Source organism: Sinocyclocheilus anshuiensis, unplaced genomic scaffold, assembly GCF_001515605.1.
Source record: "Sinocyclocheilus anshuiensis isolate Anshui unplaced genomic scaffold, SAMN03320099.WGS_v1.1 scaffold3199, whole genome shotgun sequence".
Classification (NCBI taxonomy): domain Eukaryota; kingdom Metazoa; phylum Chordata; class Actinopteri; order Cypriniformes; family Cyprinidae; genus Sinocyclocheilus; species Sinocyclocheilus anshuiensis.
This window is the reverse complement of record NW_015544133.1, coordinates 43,805-59,605: the sequence shown is the minus strand read 5'-3', so window position 1 is coordinate 59,605 and position 15,801 is coordinate 43,805. Positions and strand designations below refer to the sequence as shown.

Sequence of the window (15,801 nt, the reverse complement as noted above, 5' to 3'; positions counted from 1 at the left end):
GCGCGCCCCCCTCTACACACACACACACACACACACACACACACACACACACACACACACAAAAACTTACAGTTCACTGTATTGCATTAATAGAAAGTCAGATAATATGAGGATTTTAATATATTTTTTCCCGCAGGGGAGGAAAACTTTATGATGCAGCTATGCTTACTTACTAGACTGTCTCATTCTTTTGTTTAATGCTGAGGATATCTCTAGTCTAAAAGCCTCAGAAGGACTGGTGTAGGAAGGATGCAGCTTTCTTGTTGAGAAACACTCTTCCCTCAAAGAGAACAAGTGGACCCAAACCATGGCAGCAAAATGCCCCCTACAGCATAACAGAACTACTGAATCCCCCAGATTTCCTTTAATTTGTCACCCATCTCTATTTTCAGTCAGGATATGATGTTTGATATTGCTTGAACACTTCAACACTTTTCTTGCATAGTGGACACATTAGAGTCTGTTTGTCAGTGGATGGTCTTCATAGCAAAAGTTGACAACTCCTCTCTCATAATTCACATCTTCATCCTTCTCTCCATCCTCCAACCAGTGGCTATGCCCATGTATTGCTCTGTCTTCACTGTTACTCTGTTGTCTTATTTTAAACCTCTTGTTGTTGCTGTTTCTCACTGAATCCTCAAGAGCTTTTTGATTGCGGTAAAAATGTGAAAACTTGTTGAAAATGATGGTGATGGGTAGTGCCACAACTAATGTACCACTCAGGATGCAGCCAGATGCTGCCAGCTTTCCTGCCACTGTCACTGGCACTACATCTCCATATCCCACTGTTGTCATACTAACAGTCCCCCACCACCAGCATGCTGGGATTGTGTCCAAACCAACATCTTCTTCATATTCTGCAGTGTAAGCTATTCCGGAAAACACTGATACACCCACTGCCAGGTACAGTAATAAGATTCCAACCTCTCTGTAGCTGTGCTACACAAAGAAACAAAAACATGATTTTTTTACATGTAAAATATAAGTAGAAACACATAAGCACTTAAGTGCTTAAGCTATTGAGTTGCCTGAACTGGGTATTTTGACCGTTTTACAATAATTTCCATTTTTGTAATAATTGGAAGGACTTGAAGGATTTTATTGAATTTTTAAAGACAAGGTAGTCAAAAAATATGCTGTTTATGGATTATTTGGTACTGGTATCATGGATTAATTTAATTATTTACAGTTAGTACTGTTTAATATGTTAGTGGTTTTCAATGCTGATCTTGGGGACCCACAGAACTGCGTCTCAAGATCACACCTGATTCAGATTAACAGCTCGTTAAGAGAGAGCTCCATAAACTAAAGTGATGCTGCTTCCCAATTTGCCTGTTTATGCTATGCCCTAAAAGTATTTATGCTTTTTGTGAATAAAAAGTACATACTGTACATATGAGTGAATAGCAGAAGAGTAAGTAAGTTTTTCAACATACTACCATGTCAGAAAATTGCTTATTGAAACAACAGGCTGCTTTGCCGCAAAGTTACATCACATGCATTCTTTTACCATAAACTGGTCTGTTTCATTTCATTTCATTTCTGGTACTCATGTAAAGACACAGCCAGAAACTGACTCATCCAACCACCAGAGGGAGTTGGTTCAATCCTCTGCCCAGGATTCACATCACTCCATTTTTTTCTACAAATACTTTCTGTTTGTAAGTTTAAATGCCATGTGTTTCCATATGCCCATTGTAAAGTATTCCCAATTCACCTGCTTTACTGAGTATTTCTTCATTGTATTATGGTCTTGCCTGTTAATGTTCTGCCTGTTTATTGTAGAGTGACCATATGTGTCCTTTTCCCCGGACATGTCCTGGCCAGGATTTATATATTGCCTAAAGTATCCAGGTTTTGGCTTTATTTGCCCTGCGCAGACCGATCGATGTTATGACATCAAAGTACCGTAAGAGCTATAGAGAGCAGATGGCTCCTTACGATTTCGAATCGCTCACGGTGCTTTGATGTCATACACCGATCGGCAGTGCTGCTTCAAGTCGAACACACCTAAAATGTACGCGTATTTGCATCGCTTTGACTGTTCTCTGTAGATTCCACCTTCTCACGTTCCATGATCGGTCGATTATGTAGCTACAATGCCTGCATGTTTTTCGATCATTACCTTCAACTAGTATGAAAACAGGAAACCAAAACCTGGATATTTTAGGCAATATAGAAATCCTGACCAGGACGTGTCCGGGAATAAGGGCATGTATGGTCACCCTAACTTTAATAAGCTCATCTGTGTCTTCGTCTGACCTTTTATTTTTTTCATTTTTTTTTTACTGCATTCAAGCATTAAATCTAAGTGAAGTTCAAAGTTTAAAAGTAATGAAGCAGCATTGATCTTGTGCACATTCGCCATGTTTAATTTCTTTGATATTCGTGTTTGTAATTTTAAACCAAAAGGGCTTGTGGACAATATTAAGTGTTAAGAGTGTGCATGGATGTGCACTTCAAAAATACACTGGAAATAGTAGGCCATCCAGGTATCTTTGGATTCTCAATTCAATATACTGTATTTTGGGAGAAATTAATTCTAATCTTGGATATATTTAGGGTGGATAGTGGGAATTGGGAAGCATGGTTTTTTAGATAAGAGTGACATACAAAATGTGGAGTGCTGTAGGTCTCCCTCCAAGTCCAGGTTTGAACACCAATGCAATATGCAGCTAGTAAATGCACTCGAACAGTGACGGTGTAATCTCACCCGTAGTGTAGCACCTAGTGACCTTAACCCTGTTGAATGCCTAGCCAGCTTCAGCACTCTGAAGATTCTCATCAGCCGCAACACCTGGACCAGTTTTCCCAAGTTGTCCAGCTCTGACTCACTTCCAATGAGCAGATCAAAAAAGATAGTGATGTAAATTGGCATCACTGAGATGATATCAATCAAGTTTAGAGGTAGCAGGAAGAACTTACGATGGTTTGGCGCAAGAAACATACGTGTTACTACCTCAAAGGTAAACCAGCAGATGCAGAACACTTCTAAAACATGCATAGTTGGGTCTTCAGTTGGATTACCACTTTCATCAAATATCTGGTACTCTGGAAGGCTATTGATACACATGGTGGCAATTGATATTAACACCACACAAATGGAAAGCAAGCTGAAAAGTTTGCTAGGGATTGAATAACCTGGATTTTCCAATGTTAGCCACAGACACTTCCAAATGTTTCCAAAACGCATTTCATGGAAGTGCTCGATATCTTTGTTCAGATCAGAAATCTCATCAACCGATGTATCCACACTGCTAACATCACTCTCTTCATCCCAGCTTTTATGATGTCTCTCCAGTTTACGATCAAGGTAACGGTAACTACAACAGCTGTCCAGAAAAAAATCACTGATGCCCCAGTACTCTATTTCCTGAGAGAAGGAGAAAATGCACAGCTCTTCCATAACGTGCAGCTTGCCAGTCTGGTAGAAGTGCAGGACATAAGGGAAAAGGCCAGGGTTACGGTCAAAGTAAAACTCTTTCTGTTGAACATCAAAGTCATCACAGAGCTGTAGAATATCATCTTCTGAGTCACAGGACAAGAGCTGGCCAAGACGCGTGTCCGGAAACTTCCTCAGAATGCTTGAGCATAGAGTGTGCCTCAACCCACCCACATTGATGTGTAAAAGGTTGTCCTTAGGATCCAAAATCCACCAAGTGTGTCTTTCCTTAACCATGATCTACCTATATGCTGTAATAGAAAAAAGGCAACATTTGTTTTAGTATCGCTGGCAGACATAATGGGTTAATTTCTGTGATTCATTTTAATGTGTTAAAAATATTAATATAATTAATGCACCATCATTTTGCCCACTTCCTGTGGCATTTACTGTGTGCTGATGTTATGTGCATGTTATTCAGCTCCACAAAACCAACCCTTTGATGTATGATGAAATTCTCAGCTTATTCTGCAAACAATCATTCTTAACATACAATATATGTAATTCTTTATATTTTATATTCCATCCTTTTTATAATTTATCAATTTTTTAAAATGATTTTAATTTTACAAATGTCTGTAGTTTGTGGTGGATGAAGTACACAAATCATGTACTTGAGTAAAAGTACAGAAGGCTAAATGAAATACTCCATTAAAAGTATTATTTTTTTCTTAAAAACTAATGATTAATGGACCATAATTTTTTATAATTATTATTATTATTTGCAATTCGGTATACTCCATCCTTGGTTTGCTCAGAAAAAAACTATGTGTACCTATGTCCAAAACACACAGCTCACATCATGCATCTTCTGTATCCATATGATATACCCATTTGATTAAGTAACTTCTGTATCCAAATGATCTGATTTCTTTATTCTCAGCACAGTATTTAAACTGGAACAAATAGTGCCGGTGCAAATCAAACTTTTAACATGAAATTTTAAGATTTATTTTAAAAACATTCCGCAATTGCTGGCTGAGCATTTCATCTTTACTTTAATTTCAATGATGTCTCTCCAAAATGTGACAAGCAGATCAGAACACATTCAATCACAAATGTGTTTACACTTCAGTCATCGTCCTCATGCACATATGAGCTAGGAGCACAGTGACATTTTGTCCAAATTTACAGTCTTCAGGCTCACGATTACATCTAGATTCTACTCTGCCTGATTTCTACTTCTGCGCTTATTTCAGCTACTTATTTCAGATTATTGTCCTCCCCCGGCTGTGTGGCGACAAGTGTATAATTTGCACTGAGGTGCGCTGCTGCTGTGTATTAGATATATTGTGATTGATTTGGACAATATAAAAGAGACTCTAATCTTTGCACTCACATAATTTTCAAGATGGCATTCATAGTTGTTTCCCTCCATGTGAGAAATTTATAAGTTTCTCATATGGGCATGAGTGCTGTTTATTGTGTGTGGGTCATGAACTTTAAGATGCTTTGTTCCTGGGTTGGGTTCTTTAAAAAGATCAATCCCCAGCCTTCCTGATATCTGACCTCTGTGGTGCCAGAGGGGCCACACGAGCAAAGGAAGTGAGGGACATGGAGAAAGGGGAGCTCGGGCCTTGTGTTTCTCATCTTCCCCTGTTCTGTCACTTTTGGCTATGAGGATGAGTGAAGGGTGGAGAAATGGGAAAAGGTGGTGTCTGACTTTGTTGTTGGACTTTGCCACCTAGATTGGGTATCGGAAGGTCCCCCCCTATTCAACAAGGCTTTGCCGGACTACTTGCCCTTCTGTGCAGCATCCTGGATTTCCACCAGATTTGTGCAGGCTCATGTGCTTGTTGGTTGGTTATCTTAAGCAGTGAGCCAAGATTAATCAGCCCTGCATACTATGACAGTCTTGCAGGCCTATCAGGCAGAACTTCTGAAGAGCATGGACAAATGTTGGAGTGCTTTAAGGCCCTTAAGAATAGTGCCCAAATCAAAAGTAGGTCTATGGCTTGCATGGCAGTTCAGAATCTGAGATTCTAGATTAATTAATTGTTAACTATTTGATTTAATCCTAGATTGTTCAGTTCTTTGAAACTCATCTCATTTATTGTCACAGCAACAATTTCAAATCTTCTTGGAAGCAGGTTTATGGACAACTTGCACAGCTGATTCCACATACTACTTTTTTGGCTCAGTTATGCAAAGATTTATTTATAAGAAATTCGCTTTTATCCAGCACATTTTAGGGCTGTCGGTTGAATACTTCAGAATATTTCCTTGCCTCTCTATGAAAACAAATCTTCTTCTGAACACACATTTTGGGTGGACTGAAGTTTCAGGAACTAGGCAGCAACATAGATCTACACATAGATACCTCATTTGACTGTACCAGACACTTCAGCGTGTCCACCATCTTGGAACAGTCAACATTCTAAGGCTGTTCATCACTCATACTAACAAACCATTCAATTTTCATATACAGTAAATGCCATAACATTGTGCACGCTGTAACCTATTGTGCGTTATGGAAGAACGAAACACACGATGCAGGTCACCATCAACCTATGTATTAATGTTAAAGGAAGGTGCAACCAAACGATAGGAAGTACAATGTGTTTTCCTCCAGCATATACACCAGAGTACAGGGGCAGAGGAAACCCCGAATCAGAGTCTTAAAGGGATAGACACCCAGACCATTACATCTCCCCCACAGCAGAAAAAAAAAGCTGTCCTCAGCTGTAAATGACAGGCAGACGTCCTAACACAACTACCATACATGGTTAGATGCTTAGATATAGCAGCTGACAAGTACAGGTATTTGCATCAACATCATCTTGGGAACATACATGTTGCCTGATGAGATAATAACATAGCCTCTAATATATTTAAAAAAATTAAAGAAAAGAAAGGAAAACAAATGTGAAAATAAAATACACTGGGCCGAATCACAAATACACCATAGGAACATACAGAGCATAACAGCATTGTTGTACCCTCACAAACATGTATAGAGAGAAACACCATTATGAAAGTAACCAAGAACCGAAACTAACAGCAACATTTCAACACTTAAATCTATAGTTAACAATCAGGCCCCCTCACAATAATATTAACACTCCCTTTTTTTAGTATGAAACTAATTTGTCCACTTAGTTGTCGACCAGTCTGTTGTGACTCTGGGATGAACTCTGGGCCTTAAATTGTAGTGACACCCCTGTACTGGGCTTTGTATGGGATCATCCAAAACACAAGGATCAGGAAAAACATTATCATCCCTTGCGGTGCCTTGCACCATCGGGCAAAAGTCAACCGTTCCTGCCTGCCCATCATTAAGCAAGTCATCTTCTCTCTCAATGCAGGGTGATGGGTTCAGCTCCAAATCACCACCGCCCCTCATTTCCTGAACACCCAGACTGGAATCTTCAGCATCAGAACCACTCGGACCAGGAACTTGAATGGTATGCGCCTCAGCCGTTTGCCAAGTGTGAAAGGGCTGTAGATTCACAACATGCACCACACCCAAATCCTGAGCACCATCAACACTAGCCAGCCTATAATTTACCTCAGATAGCCGCTGCATGATTCGATAAGGGCCTCCATATAGTGGAGCCAACTTAGCAGCAAAGTTTGCTGCTGCATCGGACCTGGGGAGCGTTTTCAAACGCACTAAGTCTCCAGGGGCATATTCAACTGGCCGTCGACGCAAATCGTAGTGACGCTTCTGTTTCTCATGGCTAGCCTCCAGGGCTACCCTCGCATGATCATGAGTCATGGATAACGTGCTTCTCAGAACATCGGATCGACTAAGCATAGGGTCATTTAAATAATCAGTAGGCGGTTGAATGAGGTGGTCCAGTGGAGTTGCCAACTCACGCCCATAAAGCATTCGTGCAGGGCTAAATCCTGTGCTTTCATGGGGTGCTGTCCTCAAAGCAAAACAAATCTGTGGGATATATCTGTCCCAAGACGTTTGCTTATCTCCCACGTAGGCTCTGATGGCAGTCTTCAAAGTTCTGTTGATTCGTTCTGTAGCGTTGGTTTGGGGGTGGTAAGCCGTAGTCAGCCTATGATCAGACCCCACCATTTCAACCACTTTATTGAACAACGCACTCACAAATGGGGCTCCTCTATCAGAAATAAGGTGCCTAGGAGCTCCATGTCGTGCAAAAATGTCACCCACAAATTTGCTTGCGGCAACTTGTGCATTGGCTTCCCTGACAGCACTAGCCTCCACCCATTTACTGAAATAGTCAACAAAAACCAAGATGTACTGATTACAGATGCAGTCCGTGGCAACGGCCCCACAAAATGAGCCCCCACATACTCCCAGGGTTCATTGGCATGCACAGGGACCAACAAGCCCGCTGGTTTCAGTTGGGATGGTTTGGTGAGCTGGCAAACTGTGCAGGAAGATACATACGTGCGCACATCACCTCTCATTTTAGGCCAAAAAAATCTCAGTCTAAGCCTGGCAAGGGTTTTTTTTATACCAAGATGCCCCGCAGTAGGGTGATCATGATAATACTCTAGGATAGATCTCCGTATTGCCAATGGTGCCACTAACTTTAAATCTTTCCATGGGTGCATACCACACTGGACATTCACATCTTTGTAGTACAACAGTCCGTCTTGCACCATGTAATGGCCCTCAAAATTATCATCGTCCTCAATAGTCTCTGCATTCTCCAACTTACGAAGCAGCACACCAGTTTCGGAATCATCCAACTGAACCTGCCGTATTTGCTGCCTGTCCCCTAACTCAAGTAGTGGTTGGATACGCAAGTCCAGACCAGCTATAATGGTATAGTCAGGCAACACATCCAAAGGGCCACTACAATCAGGCAAGGTCTTACGTGACAGAGCATCAGGGACCCGATTTCCCACACCAGGTTTGTGCTTGATGCTGAAATCAAAATCTTGCAGCCGAAGACACCAGCGCGCCAACCGACCAGAGGGATTGGGCCTCGACATCAGCCATTGTAAACTACTCTGGTCCGTGTATACAGTGACATGCAGACCTTCAATGTATGGTCGGAAGTGCTCAAGGGCCCATATCAACCCCAGACACTCCTTCTCTGGAGTGGAGTATGGTTTCTCAGCCTTATTCAGAGTTCAACTCGCGTACGCCACAACTATCTCTCGTCCTTTCTCATCTTGCTGCATTAGTGCTGCCCCCAGCCCTGCATCACATGCATCGGTGTGGATATAAAATGCCTTCCCAAAGTCAGGAAACCTCAAAACAGGTGAAGAGGTCAAACACGACTTTAAGTCATCCATTGCCTTCTGACAAGAATCATCCTACACAAACGGTGTTGCATCTCGTGTCAGTGCACACAAAGGTTCTGCCAGCTTTGCGTAATTCTTAATGAACCTGCGATAGTAGTTACTCAGCCCCAAAAATTGTCTGACCTGTTTGACACACTTTGGGATGGCAAACTCAGACACTGCCCGTACTTTGTCGACATCAGGTAAGATGCCACCAGGCGTTACTTTGTATCCCAGGAATTTAAATTCCTCACGGCAAAACTGACACTTGCCCAGCTTCACAGTCAGGCCAGCCGTCCGTAAGCGGCTAAACACTTCACGTATGTAATTACAGTTGGCTGTTCGAATGTCGGGGACACAATCACTATATCGTCAAGGTATACGGCACAACACTTGTATATCAGCCCAGCCAAAACAGAGTTCATGAGCCGTTGGAATACAGCCGGTGCATTGCATAAACCGAACGGCATGATTTTGAATTGGAAAAGGCCACAATGGGAAGTGAAGGCTGTCTTGGGACGTGAGCTCTCCTCAACACCCACTTGCCAATAACCCCTGGCAAGATCGATTGTGCTGATGAAGTTTCCCCTTGACAAAAAATCCAACGAGTCATCAATTCGAGGCATAGGATGACTATCTCGAACAGTGACGTTATTCAGAGCTCGATAGTCTACACAGAATCTCCATTCGCCCGACAACTTCGGCACAATAACCACGGGTGACGCCCATGGCCCCAACGCAGGCTCAATTATTCCCTCCTCCAGCATTGTAGCTATCTGCTCCTCAATCAACTTTCTTTTTACAGGCGAGGCACGGTAGGGGGGTAAATTGATAGGTCTTGCAGAGCCAGTGTCAACTGAAATCTCAGCCAATGTAGTATGACCTAACTGGCTGCTAAAAAAATCAACAAAACTCGTCAGCAACGCTCTAAGCTGCAGTCCCTGCTCGTCAGTCAAAGACGAGCCACTGATTAATAATTCCATCTTTGTTAGAGAGGTCTGTAGGCTGGCTAAAGTTGGCCCTTCAAACACACTATTTTGATCGTCCCAATCTGGACCCGCCATACTTCGGCAGAACAATGAACCTATGAAAAAACGTTGTCCCTGAAACCAAAATGTCAGCCAGGTACTTCCCAAAGGTTCACACGTACCCGCATCTGCTAATCTGAGAGGGGAGAACATCCAAGGTGTGAGATCATGGGCGGATGTCAATATATCAACCCTTATTGCGGACAATGAAGCACCCGTGTCTAAAGTGGCCATCATTTCGACATTCTTCAGCTTAACAGACACATGAAAAGGATTGTTCCAAAGGGAAGGTGACGACCCATCTTCAATATGACCTAAACTAGGTTCGAGGAGAGTTTGATCACCAACCTGAGGCCTAATTATTGTCTGGGGGGAGGGTTGCCTCGACGAAAAGTCCCTCTCACGTTTCCCGAATCAGGTAGTCCATGACCCGAAACACCCCCAAATGTCATTGTACCATTTGATCCCGGGTCCTCAGCCCTCGATTCAGCTGTATCAAGAATCCTGCTCGGGGGATTCCTGGTGTTCCTGGCAGGTGGTTTACATCTCGGGCATGAGCGCACTGTCACCCCTGGCAAATGACATGAATAACAGTACACAAGGCCACGTGTCTCTTCATTAGTTACAACCCTAGCACCCCCACGGTGGCCCAAGGCAGCATGCACTTCGTGTACACGGAGCAGTAGGTCACCCACTGTGGAAATTTTGGCCCCATATAAAGCAACAGCATATTTTTCTAGTGCATGCTTACAAATCACTTCAATTTGCTCTGCTTCGGGTGGAGGAGCCCTAAGCTTCCTGAATTCACACAACATGTGCGCTACAAACGTTGGAAGAGGTTCATCTCCTGATTGAAAGCGATCAAGAATGCCCCTCCAAATTTGCTCCTGATTATCCGAAGGCAAGAAAACCTTCCGAAACAAATCTGCAAATTGATCCCACGTGACAATATGTGGCCGAAGTACCTGAAACCAGCGAGCAGGCTCACCTGCCAGAAAACGTTGGATCTCATTAAGAATCTGTGTATCTGTCATACCCATCTGAGCCCTGTAACCATTCACTGCAGCCAACCACTCCTCAGGATTGGTCCTGCCATGGTCACGGAACACGGGTGGCTCAAGCCTGGAATGACTAAGGAGAGAGGTCAATACTCTAGAAGTGCTACTTAAAATGGTGGCATCTGAAAGATGAAAATCCCCACCTGTAACATGAACACCAAGGGAGGATGTTGGCTGAGTACTGCCACAAGAAAACCCCACTTGGGGCTCTGCATTAAACCCGGGAATATGTTGATTATAAGCACTTACACCACTACACCCTGGAGGAGGCACTCCCATAGATGCGTTCAGTCGGCCAGGTGTTGACGTAAAAACGGGGTTCCCCCACTGTTTTGCGTGTTTTGCCATATTAGTCAAAGGTTCAGATACAAATCGGTCAAGTATATCCTTCTGAAGGTTCAATGAATCATGAAGACAGTCAGTGAGCAGATTCACCTCCTGTCTCAATGTACACACCTGTTTTTCTAGGCTGGCCCAACATGACTGAGGTTCATCGCAGGGCTCAGGCTGCTGTCTTGGGACGTGAGCTCTCCTCAACACCCACTTGCCAATAACCCCTGGCAAGATCGATTGTGCTGATGAAGTTTCCCCTTGACAAAAAATCCAACGAGTCATCAATTCGAGGCATAGGATGACTATCTCGAACAGTGACGTTATTCAGAGCTCGATAGTCTACACAAAATCTCCATTCGCCCGACAACTTCGGCACAATAACCACGGGTGACGCCCATGGCCCCAACGCAGGCTCAATTATTCCCTCATCCAGCATTGTAGCTATCTGCTCCTCAATCAACTTTCTTTTTGCCAGTGAGGCACGGTAGGGGGGTAAATTGATAGGTCTTGCAGAGCCAGTGTCAACTGAAATCTCAGCCAATGTAGTATGACCTAACTGGCTGCTAAACAAATCATCAAAACTCGTCAGCAACGCTCTAAGCTGCAGTCCCTGCTCGTCAGTCAAAGACGAGCCACTGATTAATAATTCCACCTTTGTTAGAGAGGTCTGTAGGCTGGCTAAAGTTGGCCCTTCAAACACACTATTTTGATCGTCCCAATCTGGACCTGCCATACTATCCACATCCATGTTTCCGATGGTTATTGTTCTGCTAGGAACATGGATGCTGATTGAGGCTCGAAGCATGAAATCCATCCCCAATATGATTGGGACTGTTAGGTTCGGCAGAACGACAAACCTATGAAAAAAACGTTGTCCCTGAAACCAAAATGTCAGCCAGGTACTTCCCAAAGGGTCACACGTACCCGCATCTGCCAATCTGAGAGGGGAGAACATCCAAGGTGTGAGATCATGGGCGGATGTCAATATATCAACCCTTATTGCGGACAATGAAGCACCCGTGTCTAAAGTGGCCATCATTTCGACATTCTTCAGCTTAACAGACACATGAAAAGGATTGTTCCAAAGGGAAGGTGACGACCCATCTTCAATATGACCTAAACTAGGTTCGAGGAGAGTTTGATCACCAACCTGAGGCCTAATTATTGTCTGGGGGGAGGGTTGCCTCGACGAAAAGTCCCTCTCACGTTTCCCGAATCAGGTAGTCCATGACCCGAAACACCCCCAAATGTCATTGTACCATTTGATCCCGGGTCCTCAGCCCTCGATTCAGCTGTATCAAGAATCCTGCTCGGGGGATTCCTGGTGTTCCTGGCAGGTGGTTTACATCTCGGGCATGAGCGCACTGTCACCCCTGGCAAATGACATGAATAACAGTACACAAGGCCACGTGTCTCTTCATTAGTTACAACCCTAGCACCCCCACGGTGGCCCAAGGCAGCATGCACTTCGTGTACCCGGAGCAGTAGATCACCCACTGTGGAAATTCTGGCCCCATATAAAGCAACAGCATATTTTTCTAGTGCATGCTTACAAATCACTTCAATTTGCTCTGCTTCGGGTGGAGGAGCCCTAAGCTTCCTGAATTCACACAACATGTGCGCTACAAACGTTGGAAGAGGTTCATCTCCTGATTGAAAACGATCAAGAATGCCCCTCCAAATTTGCTCCTGATTATCTGAAGGCAAGAAAACCTTCCGAAACAAATCTGCAAATTGATCCCACGTAGCAATATGTGGCCGAAGTACCTGAAACCAGCGAGCAGGCTCACCTGCCAGAAAACGCTGGATCTCATTAAGAATCTGTGTATCTGTCATACCCATCTGAGCCCTGTAACCATTCACTGCAGACAACCACTCCTCAGGATTGGTCCTGCCATGGTCACGGAACACGGGTGGCTCAAGCCTGGAATGACTAAGGAGAGAGGTCAATACTCTAGAAGTGCTACTTAAAATGGTGGCATCTGAAAGATGAAAATCCCCACCTGTAACCTCAACACCAAGGGAGGATGTTGGCTGAGTACTGCCACAAGAAAACCCCACTTGGGGCTCTGCATTAAAACCGGGAATATGTTGATTATAAGCACTTACACCACTACACCCTGGAGGAGGCACTCCCATAGATGCGTTCAGTCGGCCAGGTGTTGACGTAAAAACGGGGTTCCCCCACTGTTTTGCGTGTTTTGCCGTATTAGTCAAAGGTTCAAATACAAATCGGTCAAGTATATCCTTCTGAAGGTTGAATGAATCATGAAGACAGTCCGCGAGCAGCTTCACCTCCTGTCTCAATGTACGCACCTGTTTTTCTAGGCTGGCCTGACGTGACTGAGGTTCATCGCAGGGCTCAGGCTCAACATGCGTAATATTGTCACAGTCGAAGTCTATACTTTTTGCCATTTCCCCAACCCACTGTGCTTTCACAACAGTAAACACTCTAGTACCCAATTTGACAGTTAACAAAATTATTACTTTCCTTAAAGGTCAGTTAGATTAGTCACTCAAACATATCGGTGCAAAAGCAACAATGTTTAGAAATTACACAGAATAAAACAAAAACTGCATGTGTTTCCAGTCCCCACAAATTGAATTTCAATAGTCAATAGTCTCTTATACTTCCACAAAAATGTCCACAAAATCACCTCACAGAGTTATGTACCTTCCAAATGGACAGTTTATGCAATTGATGTCCTCTTCTTCAGCCGATGAAAAAACGCAGCTTGCACATGCCCGTATCAGCAGAAAGGAAACATAAAGAAGTTTCTTCAAACTTGAAATCCACTCACGAACGATGTTCAAAGTCAATGAAAAATGCAACAATCCAACCCAAACCGTAGTACCGCTGAACGCACGCGAGCCAAGTCAGTCTCTATGGCGACAGAAGTCCATGAGATGAAGGGCAAATAACTTCCGCAGAATGCCGTCAACTCACTGTGGAATCTAGTCTGCACTGTCCAACTCCCGCGGAGAATCGACTTTTTAGTCCCAACTGCGGTGAAATAAGACACAGTTTTCCCAAATGAAAACAAAGTTCCAGGCGCAAACAGTCCGTTTCCGCGGCGTCATACACCAACGATCTGAGCAGGCCGATCACTATAATTACGCGACATATTCGCAAATAAACCAGGAATTTAGTTCGGGCGCCACTTGTAACCTATTGTGCGTTATGGAAGAACGAAACACACGATTCAGGTCACCATCAACCTATGTATTAATGTTAAAAGAAGGTGCAACCAAACGATAGGAAGTACAATGTGTTTTCCTCCAGCATATACACCAGAGTACAGGGGCAGAGGAAACCCCGAATCAGAGTCTTAAAGGGATAGACACCCAGACCATTACAACGCTATGGTTGTAAAAACCATAGATATCTATGGTTCTCTGATGATCAACTGCTTTATAAGAGTTTTAACCAGAATAGCCTTCCTGATAACGTTCGGGGTTCAGACACACTCTCTGTTTAAATCTAGATTAAAGACACATCTCTTTGGCCAAGCATTCAAATAATGCATCTCATAATCTTGTTCTGCAGTTATATCTGATCAAATGCACATTATTATTCTTTAGCTTGGGTTAAACAAATCAATTTTACTTGGTTGGAACTGCAGCTACGCTAATTATGTCTTTATTTGTTTCTCTGTTTCTGCCACGGGATTGACATCCCGTGGTAACTAGGATTTACAGAAGCTTCAGTCTGGATCCAGAAAACCTGAGAAGAGATGATGCCACCCCCTCAGAGGACCTCAGATGATGCCAACCATGAAACAACATACAGAACTACAAAATGTTGCTACAAGTTTGATTGCAACATATAATCATTGCTGTTAATAGTGTTCATCATCTGTTTAATTACGTCTTTAAATGATTTTTCCGTATATTTCTGCCATATGTACATTAACTGAGTCACCACTGAATATTGTAGAAACTTAATTTTCTTTAAAGTTGCTTTGCAACGATTTGTATCGTGAAAAGTGCTATACAAATAAACTTGAAAACTTGAATTGAATTTAACCAGTATTCTTTACCATACTATTTACCATATGCAGAATTACTTAAAGGTGCTGTATGTAGGATTGACACAGAGTGGTTGAACTAGGCATTGCAAAATATTCAAAATATTGGAGAGGGTTTTTTCACCCGGCCCCTCCTCCTCAGACTTGAGGCACACGCAGGTTGCCAGATTGATGACACCAACAAGAACGAGCTCACTTGAAGATGAATGAAATGAAATACGCTGTGTTTTCCGCCAACTGGCAACCCGGGGTGCCGAAATACAATTGGGTAAACTGGCAGTGGGCGGGTTTCACAAACCAAAACAGAGACTGACATTCCGGCCCGGAACGCACATTTTCAAAGGAGAATAACTGACAGTAGCATTGTTTTTCAGATAAACAAGTATGTTAACTTAGCATGTTTCTTAAATATCTGCAAACATATTATGGTATTTTTATGCTATAGTAGAGTCAAAAACTTACATACAGCACCTTTAACATTAATGATAAACTAAATCCTATGAAAATCAGCAGCTTAAAGGTCACATATTTTACACCTTTCTGGAGTTTTATTTTAGGTTTTGATGTCCTTAAGAATATATATTTGCGGTATAAGTACCAAAAACAATCTCAATATATTTTTACAGCTCCTTCTTCAGGAGCTCTGCTGAGAACAGGTCGATTTTGGCCTGTCTAATTAATATTCATGAGCCTCTCTTCTG

General features: G+C 43.0%; 1 protein-coding gene across 1 annotated transcript in view; it reads right to left on the bottom strand.

Annotated features, from left to right (window-relative positions):
- Window positions 1–447: 447 nt before the first annotated feature.
- The window catches only part of LOC107694904 (potassium voltage-gated channel subfamily S member 2-like), a 30,529-nt gene continuing 15,175 nt past the window's right edge, over window positions 448–15,801 (bottom strand). Inside the window, exons 2-3 of the mRNA XM_016494617.1 lie at window positions 2,714–3,693; window positions 448–939 (exon numbers count right to left, since the gene is read on the bottom strand). Coding sequence (XP_016350103.1) covers window positions 454–939; window positions 2,714–3,679 — 1,452 coding nt within the window. The 5' untranslated portion in view covers window positions 3,680–3,693 and the 3' untranslated portion in view covers window positions 448–453. The remainder of the gene's footprint in view (window positions 940–2,713; window positions 3,694–15,801) is intronic.